Raw genomic sequence first — 17,587 nt, forward strand, 5'->3', positions numbered from 1 at the left:
TGAGCTAGACCGGGGGCATCTGGCCTCCCCCGCGGCTGCTCTCTCGGTGAGCCCTGCGGTCGGGTCTTTATACTTCCGGGGCAACGCCTGACACTCTGGGGGGGTGGGTTCAGAGAGTTTACTAGCTCTGCCCACTCTGGTGTTCGGAGGGACTCGTCTTTCTCCGGGGTGGCGGGGAACCATACCGCCTCACTACACTGACCCGTCAGTCCTCATTCTCAAAGGATATCTGCAAAAAATGAGCCTGGGAGCTTAAATTCATAACTTTGCTAGACACTAAAAATCATGGACTGAATAGAGACATTGGATTTATGGCTTATTTCAGCAATCTGTAACCTACTAACACCCCCCCTCTGCTGCCTTCCCACTCCCTGTCCCTACCTTTCCCCCCTATGACTTGAGGGATGTAAATGGGCCACTTCGCCTTGAATAGTCCCTTGAAATATGTATTAACTATTGATGCTAAACAATTTGTTCCACCGTGTATTTTAGCTCTGACATTTGAGTATGTTTCCCAGACCTGAAGAAGAGCTCTGTAAGCTCAAGAGCTTGTCGGTCTCACCAAGACAAGAATTTGGTTCAATAGAAGATAATCTCACCCATTATTTCCCTCTCCTCTTCAGTCAGGTTGTCAAATGAAGAATCTGCATCTCTCCCAGCCATATGCTTATGCGGGGGATGCTAGCCCACTCCTCCTTAGACTAGTTTCTGCATAAATTCCATTCAAAGTCAAAGGCCCTGTTGGTAGAAAACCCATTGTTCCAGTTGGGAAGAGTCATTTGGCATTGATGGGTGATAATGGCTTGCTCATTCTTAGCCCTCTCCTCCCATCCCTTAGCATGATCACACACCATCCAGAATAGACTGACCCTCCCAACACCACCTAGATATTTTAACCCAAGATGGAGGTGACAATGCAAAGTGGAGGTTACAGTCACTTGATGACATTCTCAAAACAACATGTCCCAGACAACTCCCCTCCCCCAGCTGTGTCACTAAACTAATTGGATTATGTTACATTCAGTGAGATCAGCAAGGAGAGCTTTTGCTCAGCCAGAGACTTTCTGTGATCATGCTAGCTAAAGGGAGTGAATAGGGAGAGGCACTGGGGAAGATAGATGCTTTCTTTCTTGATTTTTACACTTAAGTTGCCATAGAATAGGGTTACCATACGTCCGGATTTTCCCGGACATGTCTGGCTTTTTGGGCCTCAAATCCCCGTCCGGGAGGAAATCCCAAAAAGCCGGACATGTCCGGGAAAATAGGGAGGGAGGGGTCGCTGGGGCCGGCGGTGCTCGGTCGGGGGCCGGGGCCGCTGGGGCCGGCGGTGCTCGGCCGAGACGCCGGGGCCAGAGCCTCTTGGCCTGGGCCGGCCGGCCGCCGGAGGGAGCCGCTCGGCCGGACTGGGCCGCCCCGCCCCAGCCCCAGCCCCAGCCCCAGGCCCAGCTTACCTGCTGCCTCCCTGTTTCAGGCTTCCCGCGAACATTTGATTCGTGGGAAGCCGGGGAGGGGGAGGAGCAGGGGAACGGAGCGTTCAGGGGAGGGGGCAGAGTTGGGGCGGGGACTTTGGGGAAGGGGCGGAGTTGGGGCAGGGGTGGGGGTGGGGAAGGGGCGGAGTTGGGGCAGGGCCGGAGTGTCCTCCTTTTTTTAAATCAAAATATGGTAACCCTACCATAGAATCATAAAACCATAGAATTAGAAGGGGCCACAAGAGTCATCTAGTCCAGCCCGCTGCCAAGATGGAGGATTTGTGGTGTTTAAACCATCCAAGACAGATGGCTATCCAGCCTCTTTTTGAAAACCTCCAGTGAAGGAAATTCCATAACGTTCTTGGCAGTTTGTTCCATTGTCCTCCTTTTCTTATACTTAAGAAGTTTTTCCTGACATTTAATATAAATCTGCTATGAGGTAGTTTGAACCCATTGCCTCTTGTCCTGCCCTCTGTGACAAGAGAGAACATTTTTTCTCTATCTTCCTTATGGCAGCCTTTCAAGTATTTGAAGACCACTATCATGTCCCCTCTTAATCTCCTCTTTTCCAAACATACCCAATTCCTTCAGCCTTTGCTCATATGGCTTGCATTCCATCCCTTTGATCATCCTTGTCACTCGCCTCTGGATCCTTTCCAGTTTCTCTACATCCTTTCTATACAGTGGTGACCAAAATTTGACACACTACTCTAGCACTGAGTAGAGCAGTACTGTCACCACCTGTGACTTGCATTATATGCCTCTCTTAATGCAACCCAAAATAGCATTTGCTTTTTTTGCAAAAGCATCGCATTGTTGATTCATGTTGAGGTTGTGATCCACCACAACTCCCAGATCCTTTTCAGCAGTGCCGCTGCCAAGCCAGTTATCCCCCATTTTGTGTCTGTGCCTTTGGTTTTTCTTCTCTAATTGTAGCACCTTACATTTTTGTCTTTGTAGAATTTCATTTTGTTGTCGGTAGCCCAGTTCTCCAATTTAGGAAGATCCCTTTGAATTTTAGTTCTATCCTCCAAAGTGTTTGTAGCTTCGTGTCATATGCAGATCTGATCGGGATGCTCTCTATTTCTACATCCAACTCATTTATAAAGATGTTAAATAACACCGGATTCAGAACAGATCCCTGTGGAACTCCACTTGAGACCTTCCAATATGATGTCATTCCATTAATAGCTACTCTTTGTTTGCAGTTTAACCAATTTTGTATCCACTTAATGGTAGTGTAGTTCTACCAAGCCTGCATTTCTCCAGCTTACTTGTGAGCATGTCATATGGGACTATGTCAAAAGCCTTGTTAAAGTTCAGGTATATTATGTCCACCTTATTTCCCCTATCCACCAAACCAGTTACCTTGTCAAAGAAGGAAATCAAGCTGGTTTGGCATGATTTGTTCTTAGTAAATCCATGCTGGCTACTAGTGATCACCCCTTCATCCTCCAAGTATTTGCAAATTGAATGTTTTATACAGTGCTCTAGTAGTTTCCCAGGTGCTGAGGTCAGGTGGACTGGTCTTCAGTTCCCCAGCACCTCCTTTTTCCCCTTTTTAAAGAAGGGCATTAAAGTTAGCTCTTCTCTAGTCTTCTGAAACCTCATCAGTCATCTATGAGTTTTCAGATATTATTGCCAGTGGTTCTGAGATTTCTTCAGCTAATTCCTCCAGCCCTTGGGGTGAATAGCATCCGCCCCTGCTGATTGAATTCATTCAAATTAGTCAGAAGATCTCTGACACGTTCTTTACTTATCCTGATCTGCATCCCTTCCCCTTCATTAGTCATCTGGTCACGTTATTTTCTGTGTGAAGACTGAAGCAAAGTAGGCATCAGCTCCGCCAACTTATCTTCCATTACCAGCTCACCTTCTCCATTGAGCAACGGACATATGCCATCTCTGGTCTTTCTTTACTGCCTGGCATATTTGTAGAACCCCTTCTGGTTGTGTCTAACATTTCTTCTTCGAGTGCTTGCTCTGTCCATTCCATATTAGGGGTGTGTGCTCACCACATGCACCGGTGCTGGAAGTTTTTCCCGTAGCAGTGTCTGCAGGGGACCGGCTCTGGCGCCCTCTGGAGTGGCACCTGCCTGGCACGGTATAAGGGGCGCCGCCGGCTGCCCCCACCCTCAGTTCTTTCTTGCCACCAGTGACGGTGCTGGAACATCTGCTGCTTCGGCTAGCGTTGTTTCGTTCTCTGTTCTTGCGAATTTTGAAAATCTGTAAAGTAATTGTATATAGTTAGTAGTTTCTTAGTAGTAGTTCTCAACTCTTCGTTAGTCCCGAACAGGACTCCAGCTTGGGGACAGGGCATGCCCTGGTCCCCAGGCTTTAAGCCCTGCGATCGCTGTAAACGACCTATGCCCGTCAGCGATCCACATACCAGCTGACTATGGTGCTTAGACGAGGGGCACATAAGTGACAAGTGCCGTATCTGCAAATCCTTTAAACCTAGGACGAAGAAGGCGCGCAAAATTCATCAAAGGGTGCTCCTAATGGAGTCGGCACTCACTCCGGTACCGGAGCAGCGGTCCGACTCTGCACCGAGCACAGTGGCCTCCGTGCGCAGTGCTCCACTGGCGCCATCCATGAGCTGGCTCCGGTCTTGAAGGTGAAGAAGAACGTGAAGGGATGATCTCCTACTTCCTCAAGGGAAAGGAGAGGGCTGGGGTGAGCCATGACCCGTGCTGGGCAGCTCAACGCACCCTTCAGGAAGTTGGGCCCCAGCTCAAGTCAAGCGGTGCAGCCCATCCTGTACTTCACCTGCAACTCCAGATAGCAGTACAGGTAACGACCAGCTTCAGGTGCCATCAACGCCTGACGCCCTTCAAGCAGCTCAGGAGATCCTGACACTCCTGGTGCCACCCTCACCGGCTCCAGTGGTACCCCGGTCTCGGGGAAAACCCACTTTGGGACCTATGTGTGTGTCCCCACCTCAGTGGTACCATTCCCCATCGAGAGGGATGTCCCACCAACGCTTGCCTGCGCGAAGCCGTCACGCCACGGGACGAGAGAGGCAGGCTCAGTGGAGCCCCCTTCAGTCCCCACACTGGGGGCACCGATCAAGGGATTCGAGGCGTTCCTTGCCAGTAGATTGGCGCAGACACTCTGGGGCACGCGCCGCCCAGCAAGATCTCCGGGACCATCCTCAACCATCTCCAAGGGCCCGGTACTGATCACGGGACCGATCAGGGAGCAGAGACCGCTGATTACCCGGTCGTCATCGCCCATCTCCTAGGAGGAGATCGCCCTTCTCAGGAGGTTCCTCCCGACAGCCATCCCGTAGTGGCTTCAAGTCCCGTTCGACATCCCGGTACCGGTTGAGCAGTGTGAGGCGTGGATTGCTGGGTGACCGACGCAGATCAGCCGAACGCCATCGGTCTCCGAAACCATGACCAAAACGCCCAACTCGCTCGGACAGGTCGGCTTTGGGTTGCAGCGATCGGCACCAGTCAGACAAGAGCCAGCGCTCCGCCCATTCCTGGTTGCCCGGTACTGACCGCTCCGTTTCCAGCTCCATTACGGAGCAATGTGCCCTGACTGTGGGACAAGCCCTGGTACCTATGGTGATGCCGGCATCAACGGCACCGAAACCAGTTCCTTGGTCCCAAGTGCAGTGGCCAGCACCATGTACCCGTTGAACCCTTGGGGATTCACTGAACAGTCCCAGGCTGCCCAATCGGTGTCGGGATCCTCGGAGAGACCAGTGGTCTCAGTATCCTGTCCCCCTCCAGTGTTCAAGGCTTCAGGGGGATAAGACTCCACAGGTCCAGGAGGACCCAGGGGAGCAAGGTGCTGGACCACCAATGAACGTGGACGTTCCCACGGCACTGACAGCCTCGTCTGGCGACGATGAGGACAATACCATGGGGCCCCCTCAGCCGGTTCCTCAGGATGACGCCAAAGCGCACCAGGAACTTTTGAAGAGGGTCACTTCCAACTTGGGGCTTCAGGCAGAGGAACTAGAAGAGCCCTCAGACTCTCTGTTTGATGTTCTCTGCTCCTCAGCTCCTGCCAGGGTGGTCTTACCCCTTCATGAAGGGGTTTCCAAAATTACTAATGCCCTGTGGCAGACCCCCTCTTCCTTGGCCCCTATCTCTAAGAGGGCCGAACGCAAGTACTTTGTGCCAACCAAGGGGCATGAGTACTTATACTCCCACCCTGCCCCCAATTCCCTTATGGTAGAGGATGTTAACCACAAAGAGAGGCAAGGACAACCCAGGGCCACCCCCAAAAATAAAGACTTGAGGAGGCTGGATCTCTTTGGACGTAAGATTTATTCGTTTTCCAGCCTTCAGCTGAGAGTGGCCAACCACCAAGCCCTCCTTGGCTGGTATGACTTCAATATGTGGCAAGCCATGGTCAAGTTCGAAGAGTCGCTCTTTGAGGCTTCCAAAAAGGAGTTCTGAGTGATCCTCGATGAGGACACGACCATGACCAAGGCAGCCCTCCAGGCGGCTTCGGACGCTGCTGCTCGCACCAGGGTTTCCACTATCTCCATGCGGCGAGCCTCCTGGCTGCTCCTCACTGGCTTGTTCTCTAAGGCTCAGCAGTCAATGCAGGACTTGCCCCTCGACAGTTGAGCCCTATTTGTGGAGCAAACAGAGAGCAAGCTGCATGGCCTCAAGGACTCCCACACCACCCTGAAAACCCTGGGTCTTTACGTCCCAGCCTCGGCGTGTAAGCGGTTCAAGCCGCAGCAGCCTCAGGGCCAGGGGAGGCAGCCTCGGAAGGACCAGCCCCACAAATGAGTCAAGGGCTACAAGCGACATCTGAGCCACCCCCTCCACCCTCTGCCCAGTTGGGCTCGACCTAGGCCAAATGGTCATTTTGAGCATGCTCCCGAGAGTGACCTACCAGACTATTCCCAGGATCCATCTGTCTAAGTGTTCTCCAACCGACTTTCCCTTTTCCTCCCTGCTTCGACCGCTATAACCTTGGACTGAAGGGTCCTCGGAACAGAGTTATACCCTCCAGTTCCTTTCTACCCCTCCATTGCTCAGGTGCCGGGGTATCCAGATCTACCCTGTACCTTGACGACTGGCTCATCAAGGGCAGTTCCAGGTCTCAGGTCCAAAGGGATGTTGTGGTGCTTCAGGCCACATGCCACTCTCTGGGCCTTCTGGTAAACGACAAAAAGTCAACGTTAGTGCCAGTGCAAAGGATAGAGTTTATCAGAGCAGTCCTTGACTCGACCTGTGCCAGGGTGTTCCTGCCACGGAACAGGTTCCACACGTTGACAAACCTCATCACGGAAGTCTCTGTGTTCCCTCTGACTACAACCAGGGTCTGTCTGCACCTGCTTGGCCACATGGCAGAGTGCACTTACATGGTCCGCCACACCAGGCTTCGGATGCGGCCCCTGCAACAATGGGGATGGTCTATTCCCAGTCCCGAGACCCCCCTGGAAAAGATTGTTACCATTCCCCAGGCGATACTTACCTCTCTGCGATGGTGGACTGACCACAGGACAGTCCTGGAAGGGGTTCCGTTCGACTCGACAACCCCCCTCACTCCATCGAATTGGTGTTGGATGCCTCAGAGCTCATCTCGGCGACCTCCAGACACAGGGGACGTGGTCCCCGGAGGAGGTGAAGTTGCACATAAACATCAAAGAGCTCCGAGCAGTCCGGCTGGCATGCAGAGTCTTCCTGCCCCACCTGTCGGGCAAGGTGGTACGAGTCCTGACAGACAACACAGCCTCGATGTTCTACATCTGCAGGCAAAGGGGAGTGTGCTCATTGGCTCTCTGTCAAGAGGCACTCAAAATCCATCTGGAAGCTTATCACCTTCCCGTTGTCAAGAATATGCTGGCAGACCAGCTCAGCAGGGATTTCTCTCACCACGAGTGGTCGTTCCATCCAGAGGTAGCCTGCATGATCTTCCAAAGGTGGGGAACTCCCCAAGTGGACCCGTTCGCCACCAGACAGAACAGGAAATGCCACCGGTTCTGTTCTTGGCAAGGTCTGAGCAAAGGCTCCCCCTCCGATGCCTTTCTCCTGCATGTGACGTTCCCCTCTGGTGTTGTCTAGACTGGTGATCTGCTAGGTCACTCCAGTCCTTGCTTATATTTTATTTATTTTGGTAACTAACTCTGATTTTTTGCCTATCACTTAAAATCTACCTTTTATAGTCAATACATTTGTTTAACTGTTTATCTTTACCAGTAAGGTTGTATGAAGTGTGTGGCAAATCTACTCAGGTTTTGCAAAGGCTGGTGTATATCCACTTTCCATTGATGAAGTGGTGAACCAATTAATAAATCTGCACTGCCTGTCTTGAGCAGTGCAAGACGGTATATTCCTGAGGTACAGTGCTAGGAGCTGGGGGGATTTGGCTCTGGTGCCTTTCTCTGTATGATTCATGGGTGGCTCTGGGAGCATTCATGCAATCTAGCTGAGTGTAGGGTCTCCACATGCTGTTGTGCTGAGTGATGATAGCACCTGGAGGGGTATGCTGCTGGTCACTAGCAAGGCATTGTGAGAGACAGCCCAGGACGGAGAGAGTTAAGGGGTGGTCCCACAGTCCCAGGCTGCACCCCAGGGATCCCATCAGAGGATGTCTAAAGCAATGGTTCTCAACTAAGGATACGCGTATCCTTGGGCGTACGCAGAGGTCTTCCGGGGGTACATCAACTCATCTAGATATTTGCCTAAAGAAGTCAGTTCAAACTAAAATTTCATACAGACAATGACTTGTTCTATATAACATACATTGATATGTAAATACAATATTTGTATTCCAATTGATTTATTTTATAATTATGTGGTAAAAAGGAAAAAGTAAACAATTTTTTCAGTAATAGTATGCTGTTACACTTGTATTTTCATGTGTGATTTTGTAAGCAAGTAGTTTTTAAGTGAGGTGTAACTTGGGGGTATGCAAGACAAATCAGACTCCTGAAAGGGGTATAGTAGTCTGGAAAGCTTCAGAGCCACTGATCTAAAGCAAAATTGCAGTGATCATGATATCAGCAAGTCACACACAATTAATAGAAACCAGACTTCTGGGTTCACTCTTAGCCATAAACTTAAACTGGGCTTTTTAAATGCATTAGCAGGGGAGATCTCCCCATCTCTGTATTTTTATATGAAGAAAAATAAACTTTTTCTACCTATTATTTTGGATTGGAATGCTCGCGTGGTTAAAGTATGGTTGCCTGAAGCAGACCATATTACTCTTTCTAGGTAACCCAGAGTCCTTGTTCATTTAATAGGCTTATTGATTCCCCTAATTTTTTGGGAAACCAACCAGACTTGAGCTATCTGAAAAGAAGACCTTGTGCTTTGGGGAAAACCACACATCTTAGCTGGATATCTCAGCTCTACACAAAGTTATTATCTCCACCTATGTTTCCCATTTTTCTTTGAGACCACAGTCAGATTTCTCACCCATACTCCAAAACGACAAATACTGTAATACACACTAACAAAAGAGAAAAGATACCTGTAAACCTTAGGAATATTGCATTATTGGCACTTCCTCAAGAAAAAGAAAAAACCTCTTTCATCTACAACCGAGGACATACCCACTGATTTGATTTATAGAGAGTAATTAATTTCAACAGAAGCCAAAGAGTGGATTTGAAGGCACAAGTTGATTGTGTGTTTGAATTTAATAATACATAACATAATGAATGTATTAGTCTAATAACTCAGTTGAAGTTTTATTTAGGTACAACAATCAAGCAGTACTTAATAGTGCACTATACATAATATAGAAATGAAACATACATTCCAATCTGAGGCTGGGAAAATGATGGGCTGCTCACTTCACTAATAACTAACTTCCCCACACTCATCTCTTATACAGTGGTTTAGAAAAAAGAAAGTCCTTTCTCATACTTCGATTTTATTTTGAATCAATAAGACAGTAACATTTATAACTAATTTATCACTACAGGGACCATCTGTGATCAGAATTACTTCTTAATTCTTAGACATTAATTAATACATTAATCGTTTGCTGTTACATTGGTTATAGAACACACTTGCTATACCAAATGTTCCTGGTTCATTTGATCAATTACTAATCTTATCAATTACATTGCATTTTGAACATCCCCTATCAATTACACCATTTTGTCCATTACAAGACCCATCTTAATAACAGGCCTCCCTTTATATACAATGAGTATTTACAGAAAAGAGACAAAGAAAATAATCTATTGACTGTGAAGCTCTTTTCTTGTATCTACTTTACATAGTTAATAAACTAAAGACTTCAACCATCCATTGTTTTATGAATTACAAAAATATCTGTAACTGAGTCATTATGACAGAAATAATCTGTTAGAGTCATTCCTGATAAGCTAAAAGCATCTCTTGATAGATCATTATCTTATTAATCATAGAAAACAACTGCCACATATTGGTTACCAGTAGTCTCTTTCTGGGCATATGGACTAGATCATTTAAAGTTCCGTTTAGGTTCAGCTCGAATACAAAGAATTATAAATACAAGGCATGCTGGGACTTTGGTTCACCTACAAAGAATAAAAAGGGTTATGGTCATTTGGTTCATTTACTAAGAAGTTAAATCAGTATAACCAGTTTTAAACCAATATAAGAGAGTTCAAACTCTAAAGTTGCAGTGGTTTAACCAAACTGATTTGCTAAACCAGTGCAACTTCTGTGTGTACACATGCCCTTAGCTAAACCAAACCCCAGGGTTATCTGATTTAATTGTGTGTTCTGGGGGCTTGCAGAGATTTAACCACTTAAAAATCAGTTCAGTTAAATCAGTGCAACTTTGCGAATGTAGACTAAGCCAAAAGCCCACAGAGACACTAAGGGAAATAGGTAAACCAACTGTATGCAAAGTAAATAAATTGGAAAATATTCTCTATTTGTGTTATTTGTAAAAATAGTATGTAAAAATAATTCAGGCAGACTGTGACTTTTGAATTGACAGACTCATTTTTATAAAGACGTGTTACACAATAAAATATTTTTGTAGATGAAAGCTTATTTACATAAGAATGACCTGCTTTATTTCTTCAATAGGAGTCAGAGCTCTGGCCTTGTCTTGCCCTTATTTACGTGAAGCCTCATTTAAAAGATGCTGCAATGTATCAGACAGCGGAGTTCTGGCTCTGGCGCTCAATTGCCATCTTCTACAAATAGTGAACTTAGGCAGCTGCTCAGGCATCACCGATGCATCCCTGCATGCGCTTGGACAGAACTGCAGATTTCTACACAGTGTGGATTTTTCATCTACTCAGGTAACTAAACGGCACCAATCAAAATATAAATGACAGTGACATAAATAAAATGAAGAGGTGAGTTTTATTAACTGCATTTTTGTTTAGCTGTGTTTTAGCAGGTTTTTAAGATTCAAAACACCAAAGGCACATCTAGGTCCAGACACTATTTCCCAATGGAATGGTATTAAATATGTTCTGTCTTTTGATAATATAAACATATTTTCTCCAAATATGAGTTACTACTAATGATATCGAGCCTGGAGCACAGATGCATTTTTTTCATTAAAGCCTAGCAGGTTTTTTATCTGCTGTTGGTGTTACTCTGTGCCATAGGAATATAACAGGGGTGGCCAACCTGTGGCTCCGGAGCCGCATGCAGCTCTTCAGAAGTTAATATGCGGCTCCTTACCTAGGCACTGATTCCGGGGCTGGAGCTATAGATGCTAACTTCCAATGTGCGCGGAGGTGCTCACTGCTCAACCCCCTGCTCTGCCCCAAGCCCTGCCCCCACTCCACCCCTTCCCCCAAGACCCCTACCCCTTCCCCTGAGTCTGCCATGCCCTCGCTCCTCCCCCCCCCCATAGCCTCCTGCGCATGTGAAACAGCTGATTGCGGTGGGAGGGGGGAGTAGGCACTGATTGGTTGGGGGATGCCGGCAGGTGGGAGGAGCTGGGGCTGGGGAGCGGATGGGGGGCTGCTGACGAATTACTTTTTGGCAATGTACATTGGTAAATTCTGGCTTTTTCTCAGGCTCAGGCTGGCCACCCCTGGAATATAATCTAACACCAGTTAATTAAATTCCTGTGGCTAGAAGGACTAATTGGCCTGTGTGGGGGATAACATGCTGTATTGTATGAGTCATACAACCCATAAAAGCATAAGACAAACTATAAACTCCTGATAACTAATTTTTCATCTCTCAAGGTTCAGTCACTCTTGAAAGAAAGAGTAGTGTGCAAAACCAAAGGTCTGGGTGGCATTGTACACTGAGTCATCTGCTCGGTTTATGCATTATTAATAATATGATCAAGACAACGCTTAATCCGTGCCAGGGCTTGCCAGAGCTCGGCATGTCTAGGCTTGGCAGTTCATAGCCCCAGCACCTCTGGACATGCTGCATCAGTTATGAAAGTAAAAAAATTGCTTGAGCCTCGGCACCTCTTTCATTACAAATTAAGCACTGGATTAGGCTGGGATTTTGGTCCTGTTTTGTGACTTTTTTTCTTCAAAATAATAAGTGTCCTGGCATTTTATGTTCCATGTAAAGCTAGTTTTTTGTTTTTTTCTTTTTCCTTTTTGAGAAGCTTCTTAGTGTTCTGAATCGTACAAGGCGTAGAGGAAGGCACTGTCTCAAACCCACGGAGTTAACTCTCTAATTTAGACAGACCTCACAGTTGAAATGGTTCCTTTGGTGATTTTTTTCATTTAAAGGCTTGTGAAAGAAGTATGTGTTAAGGACAGGATTTGAAGGAGAAGAGGGTAGTTGTCTGCTGCACAAGGAGGAGGAAATTTCCAATCGGGGGGAGCATGGAAAAATGCATGAAAACCAGAGTGGGAGAAGGAGTGGTTGGGATGGTGCCTTGGATGGACTTGCGGGAGAGAAGTGGGGACGAGGAAGAAATAAGAGTAGAGCTGTATGCAGGAATAGTGGAGAGCAGAGGTTTGCAAACTACAGTGGGGCTCAGCTCTCATGTGCGGCAAGGGAAGTGTCAGTTCCCTGATTTCCTGTCCTTCGCCCTCTGCTGGAGCGAAGGGGAGAGAGCATCTCCTGGTCTGGCAACCAGACCAGTCCACCACGGGCCTTAATTTGGTGGGCATGGTGCAGCTGCCAATCAGGGGGGAGAGAGAAGGAGGGGGAATCCACTGCTTCCTCCCCTCTCTCCCTCCCTCTGAGAGAGTCACCACATGAAAATAATTGGGTGAAGGCAGGGGAATACACTGTGCTGTCTGGGGAGTCGGGTGGGAAGCCTACACTGGGGGCTGCCTCAGAGACCGGGGGAAGGAGAGTGGTGACAGTTGACCCCTAATCTAAACTTAACTATAATTCATATGCTAGTAGGGTGACCAGATGTCCCAATTTTATAGGGACAGTCCCGATTTTTGGGTCTTTTTCTTATATAGGCTCCTATTACCCCCCCCCCCCACCCCCGTCCCGATTTTTTACACTTGCTGTCTGGTCACAATATATGCTAGCGTGCTTAAGATAGTGGTAATAATAAAAGCCATTAAAGCTGTAATGCAATTAGGGATACACAAAACATATTTTATTTGAATAGGTTTTGCAAAACAAGTCCAAAGTAGTAGGTTTGGGGGGATTTTTGCTCTGTGTAACAGCATTGACTTATCGAGACCATTGGGAAATGTATTGATGCAAATAGCTTATGTAAGCAATAGGAACACTAATTATGGCCCCTCTGGAATACCAGATACAGGCAGGGAGCTGAGAGCTAACACAGATATGGACCTGGCTGTGTGGGGGATGAAAGGAAAAGGTGTATAAAAAGGATGTTTGCCCGACCTTCACTGGGCACTTTGGGTTGACAGGATGGTGTAAACTGGATCGTCATATCCCACTTGTGATGTACTCCACTGGCTACTTCCTTCTGTCTTTGTTTTCAGTGGTCTCCGGGGGCTTGCGAGTATGACAATACTAGGGACTGTTGTGTTATATGTATCACTTTTTGTGCAACTGGGTTAATACTCTTGCTTATTTGGATTTAAATCAAGTCTTCATGTCTCTATTTATGTGACTCACCAGTCTCACTCTTAAAAGTTTCACGTAGCTGTCCGAGAAAAGGACCTGTTAGTGATTTGTGCAGTTTGCACCCAAATTAATCAAAAGGCTACAGGACCCTGCTCTGGGGGCTGCCTCAGAGAGGAAGGTGGAAGAGCTGCCTCAAATCAGTGAAGAGGGACAGCTACCCCTGGGGGGAGGAGGGGAATGTAAACACTTTCACATCTGAAATTCTTTCACAGGCTTGTGTGCAGGATAGAGGGGTAGCCTGTACTAGTAGATGGGGCCAGGTGGGTTGCCTCTTTGCAGGAGAGGGAAGGAGCCTGCACTGAGAGCAGGAGGACATTTGCCAGACCCGTGGGGAAGGTAGGTGGCGGCATGGGAGTCAGAAAACCCATGCTAGGTAAATCATGGGAGGCCTGGGCATGCTTCTGATAGAGCAGTCCGGAGCAAGTCTGGTCAGCCTGAGAGAGAAAGAGAACATGGAGTGAGGATAGGGTGACCAGATGTCCCGATTTTATAGGGACAGTCCCGATTTTTGGGTCTTTTTCTTATATACGCTCCTATTACCCCCCAATCCCTGTCCTGATTTTTCACATTTGCTGTCTGGTCACCCTAAGTGAGGAGAGGGGGCTGGGAGGAGGGAGAGATTCTGCCAAGGCACCCTGCTGCCTCAGAGAGAGCAGTGGATGGAGGGATCCTGTGCTTTGGGGAGTGGGAATCATTTGCTAGATCTGAATAAGAGGTGAGGCAAGGAGCCTGCAGTGGTTTTGCAGTGCAAGTTGCCATGTGATTTCCATTCCAAGGGGAGGGTGGGGAAGCCTTGTTACATCCAGATCATATTATACAAGTTGAAATATGACACTGTTTGTGTTCCAGTGCTGTGTGATATTAAGTAGGAGCTGAGTCCTACTGATTGAGAGCTGTCTGGAGATGATAATTTGTCCCATCAGGTATAAGGAGAATTACCAGCAATTTTCCCACTATTGGTCTAGCATAAGTGCAGCTCCATTCATTTCTCAATGGAAGCACTAACAAAGACTAGAACTACTAGTGCAGGAAGTGAAACCAGATATTCTAGGGGTAACAGAAACAGGGCGGAATAGTAACCGTGACTGGAGTATATGGGTATTGAAGGGTATGTGCTGTTCAGGAAAGACAGAAGTGAAGGTAAAGGCAGTGGTGAGCTGGAGCCGGTTCCCACCGGTTCACAAGAACCGGTTGTTAAATTTAGAAGCCGGTGTAGAACCAGCTGTTAAAGGGGCGGGTGGGGGGGCAAACAACTCCGGTCCGTGGGCCACATCCAGCCTGCGGGACCGTCCTGTCCCCCACCTGAGCTCCCAGCTGGGGAGGCCGACGCTCCCCCGGCCCCTCCCCCGCTTCCCCTCCCCTTCCCCCCCCCCCCGCCACAGAGCTGCAGAGTGCCGAGCCGCCGGTGCCAGCGCTCTGGGCAGCTCAGCTCCTGCCGCTTTGAGTGGCAAGGTAAGGGGAGAGGGCTGCGAGCTCCAGCGGGCCGCGCGGCATGACCCAACATCCGTACACGCTGTCCTGAGCAGCATGGTAAGAGGGCCAGGCCGGGGCTGGGAGGAGGGGTTGGATAAGGCAGGGGACGGGCAGGGAGCGGTTGGAGAGGGCGGAGGTTCTGTGGGGACGGTCAGGGGCTGGGGAAGGGGGGGTTGGATAGGCGTGGGAGTTCCGGGGGTCTGTCGGGGTGGTGGTGGATGGGGTCGGGGCAGTCAGGTGACAGGGAGCGGGGCAAGTTGGGTAGGGGCAGAGGTGAAAGTACGCCAGTACGCCCCGGTTCGGCATACCGGCAAGAGCCAATGCGCCATACTGGGGTGGCCTGGCTTCCCCAGGGGGCAATTTAAAGGGCCTGGGGCTCCCAGCAGGGGCTGGAGCCCCAGGCCCTTTAAATTGCCACCAGAGCCCCACTGCTGGAGCCCTGGGGTAGGGCTGCGGGGCTCTGGGAGCTATTTTAAAAGTCCGGAGCTCCCGCTGCTTCTACCGCCCCGGCCCTTTAAATAGCTGCCAGAGCCCCGCCGCCACTACTCCAGGGCTCCGGCGGCTATTTAAAGGGCCGGGGCGGCAGAAGCAGGGGAGCCCTGGGCCCTTTAAATAGCCCCCAGAGCCCTGGGATAGCGGGGGGCTCCAGGGGCTATTTAAAGGGCTGGGGCTTCAGCTGCCTCTGCCGCCCCGGTCCTTTAAATAGCTGCTGGAGCCCTGCCACTTCCCCAGGGCTCCGGCAGCTATTTAAAGGGCTGGGGCGGCAGAAAGGGGAGCCACGGGCCCTTTAAATAGCCCCCAGAGCCCCAGGCTGCTGCTGCTACCCCGGTGGCAGAGGGGGGAGGAGAAACTTGCGGGTTCTGAGGGGGGCAGTCGGGGGCAGGATGTGGGTTGGAGTCGGACAGGTGGGTGGGTGGGTGGGGAGACAAGTACATGGGGCTTGTACTCACCACGCGGTTCCCTACCAGGTCTTCGGCAGCACTTCGCTGCTGAAAACCTGGAGCGAGTGGACCTGGTAGGGAACCGGTTCTTAGGATTTTGGGAGCTCATCACTGGATAAAGATGATTCAGTAACTTTGTATATTAATGATGAGGTAGACTGTAAAGAAAGAAGAAGTGATGGAATGGATAAAAAGGAACTCTATTTGGATCAAAATTACTTTGGGGAGACAGGTAACAGAGGCTGCACTGGATTAGTGCTTGTGGTCTGCTAAAGGCCCCTAGGATCCAATTTGGATATGAAGAGAGACCTATTTAATATTTTAATGAAATAAATACAGCTGGGAATTGTGTGATTATGGGAGATCAATTTCTCAGATATAGATTGGAGGGCAAGTGCTACTTCTAATGGTAGGGCCCAGATAGTCCTGCATGTGATAGTTGACTGATTTCTTCACCACATAGTCACTGAACCTATTTTAGATTTAGTATTGATAAGTAGTGAGGACCTCATAAAAGATGGGACACTAGATGGGAAAGGCCCCTGATACTGTAGTAACTTGGAGGTAGCCGTGTTAGTCTGTATCTACAAAAACAACAAGGAGTCTGGTGGCACCTTAAAGACTAACAGATTTATTTGGGCATAAGCTTTTGTGGGTAAAAACTTCACTTCTTCGGATGCATAGAGTGAAAGTTACAGATGCAGGCATTATATACTGACACATGGAGAGCAGGGAGTTACTTCGCAAGTGGAGAACCATTGTTGACAGGGCCAATTCAATCAGGGTGGATGTAGTCCACTCCCAATAATAGATGAGGAGGTGTCAATTCCAGGAGAGGAAAAGCTGCTTCTGTAATGAGCCAGCCACTCCCAGTCCCTATTCAAGCCCAGATTAATGGTGTTAAATTTGCAAATGAATTTTAGTTCTGCTGTTTCTCTTTGAAGTCTGTTTCTGAAGTTTTTTTCTTCAATGATAGTGACTTTTAAATCTGTAATAGAATGACCAGGGAGATTGAAGTGTTCACTTACTGGCTTATGTATGTTCCCATTCCTGATGTCCAATTTGTGTCCATTTATTCTTTTGCGGAGGGACTGTCCGGTTTGGCCAATGTACATGGCAGAGGGGCATTGCTGGCACATGATGGCATATATAACATTAGTGGATGTGCAGGTGAATGAGCCCTTGATGGTGTGGCTGATGTGGTTGGGTCCTCTGATGGTGTCGCCAGAGTAGATATGGGGACAGAGTAGGCAACGAGGTTTGCTACAGGGATTGGTTCCTGGGTTGGTGTTTCTGTGGTGTGGTGTGTAGTTGCTGGTGAGTATTTGCTTCAGGTTGGGGGGTTGTCTGTAAGCGAGGACTGGCCTGCCTCCCAAGGTCTGTAAGAGTGAAGGATCATTTTCCAGGGTAGGTTGTAGATCGTGGATAATGCGCTGGAGAGGTTTTAGCTGGGGGCTGTATGTGATGGCCAGTGGTGTTCTGTTATTGTCCTTGTTGGGCCGGTCCTGTAGTAGGTGATTTCTGGGTACCCGTCTTGCTCTGTCAATCTGTTTCCTCACTTCCCCAGGTGGGTATTGTAGTTTTACGAATGCTTGATAAAGATCTTGTAGGTGTTTGTCTCTGTCTGAGGGGTTGGAGCAAATTCAGTTGTATCTTAGGGCTTAGCTGTAGACAATGGATCGTGTGATGTGTCTTGGATGGAAGCTGGAGGCATGTAGGTACGTATAGC

The 17,587-nt window shown here is 48.5% G+C and overlaps 1 protein-coding gene across 1 annotated transcript in view; it reads left to right on the forward strand.

Annotated features, from left to right (window-relative positions):
• The window catches only part of AMN1 (antagonist of mitotic exit network 1 homolog), an 80,732-nt gene that overhangs the window by 37,522 nt on the left and 25,623 nt on the right, over positions 1 to 17,587 (forward strand). Inside the window, exon 4 of the mRNA XM_065401389.1 lies at positions 10,481 to 10,698. Within this exon, the coding sequence (XP_065257461.1) occupies positions 10,481 to 10,698 (218 nt within the window). The remainder of the gene's footprint in view (positions 1 to 10,480; positions 10,699 to 17,587) is intronic.

This window comes from Emys orbicularis, chromosome 1, assembly GCF_028017835.1.
Source record: "Emys orbicularis isolate rEmyOrb1 chromosome 1, rEmyOrb1.hap1, whole genome shotgun sequence".
Lineage (NCBI taxonomy): Eukaryota > Metazoa > Chordata > Testudines > Emydidae > Emys > Emys orbicularis.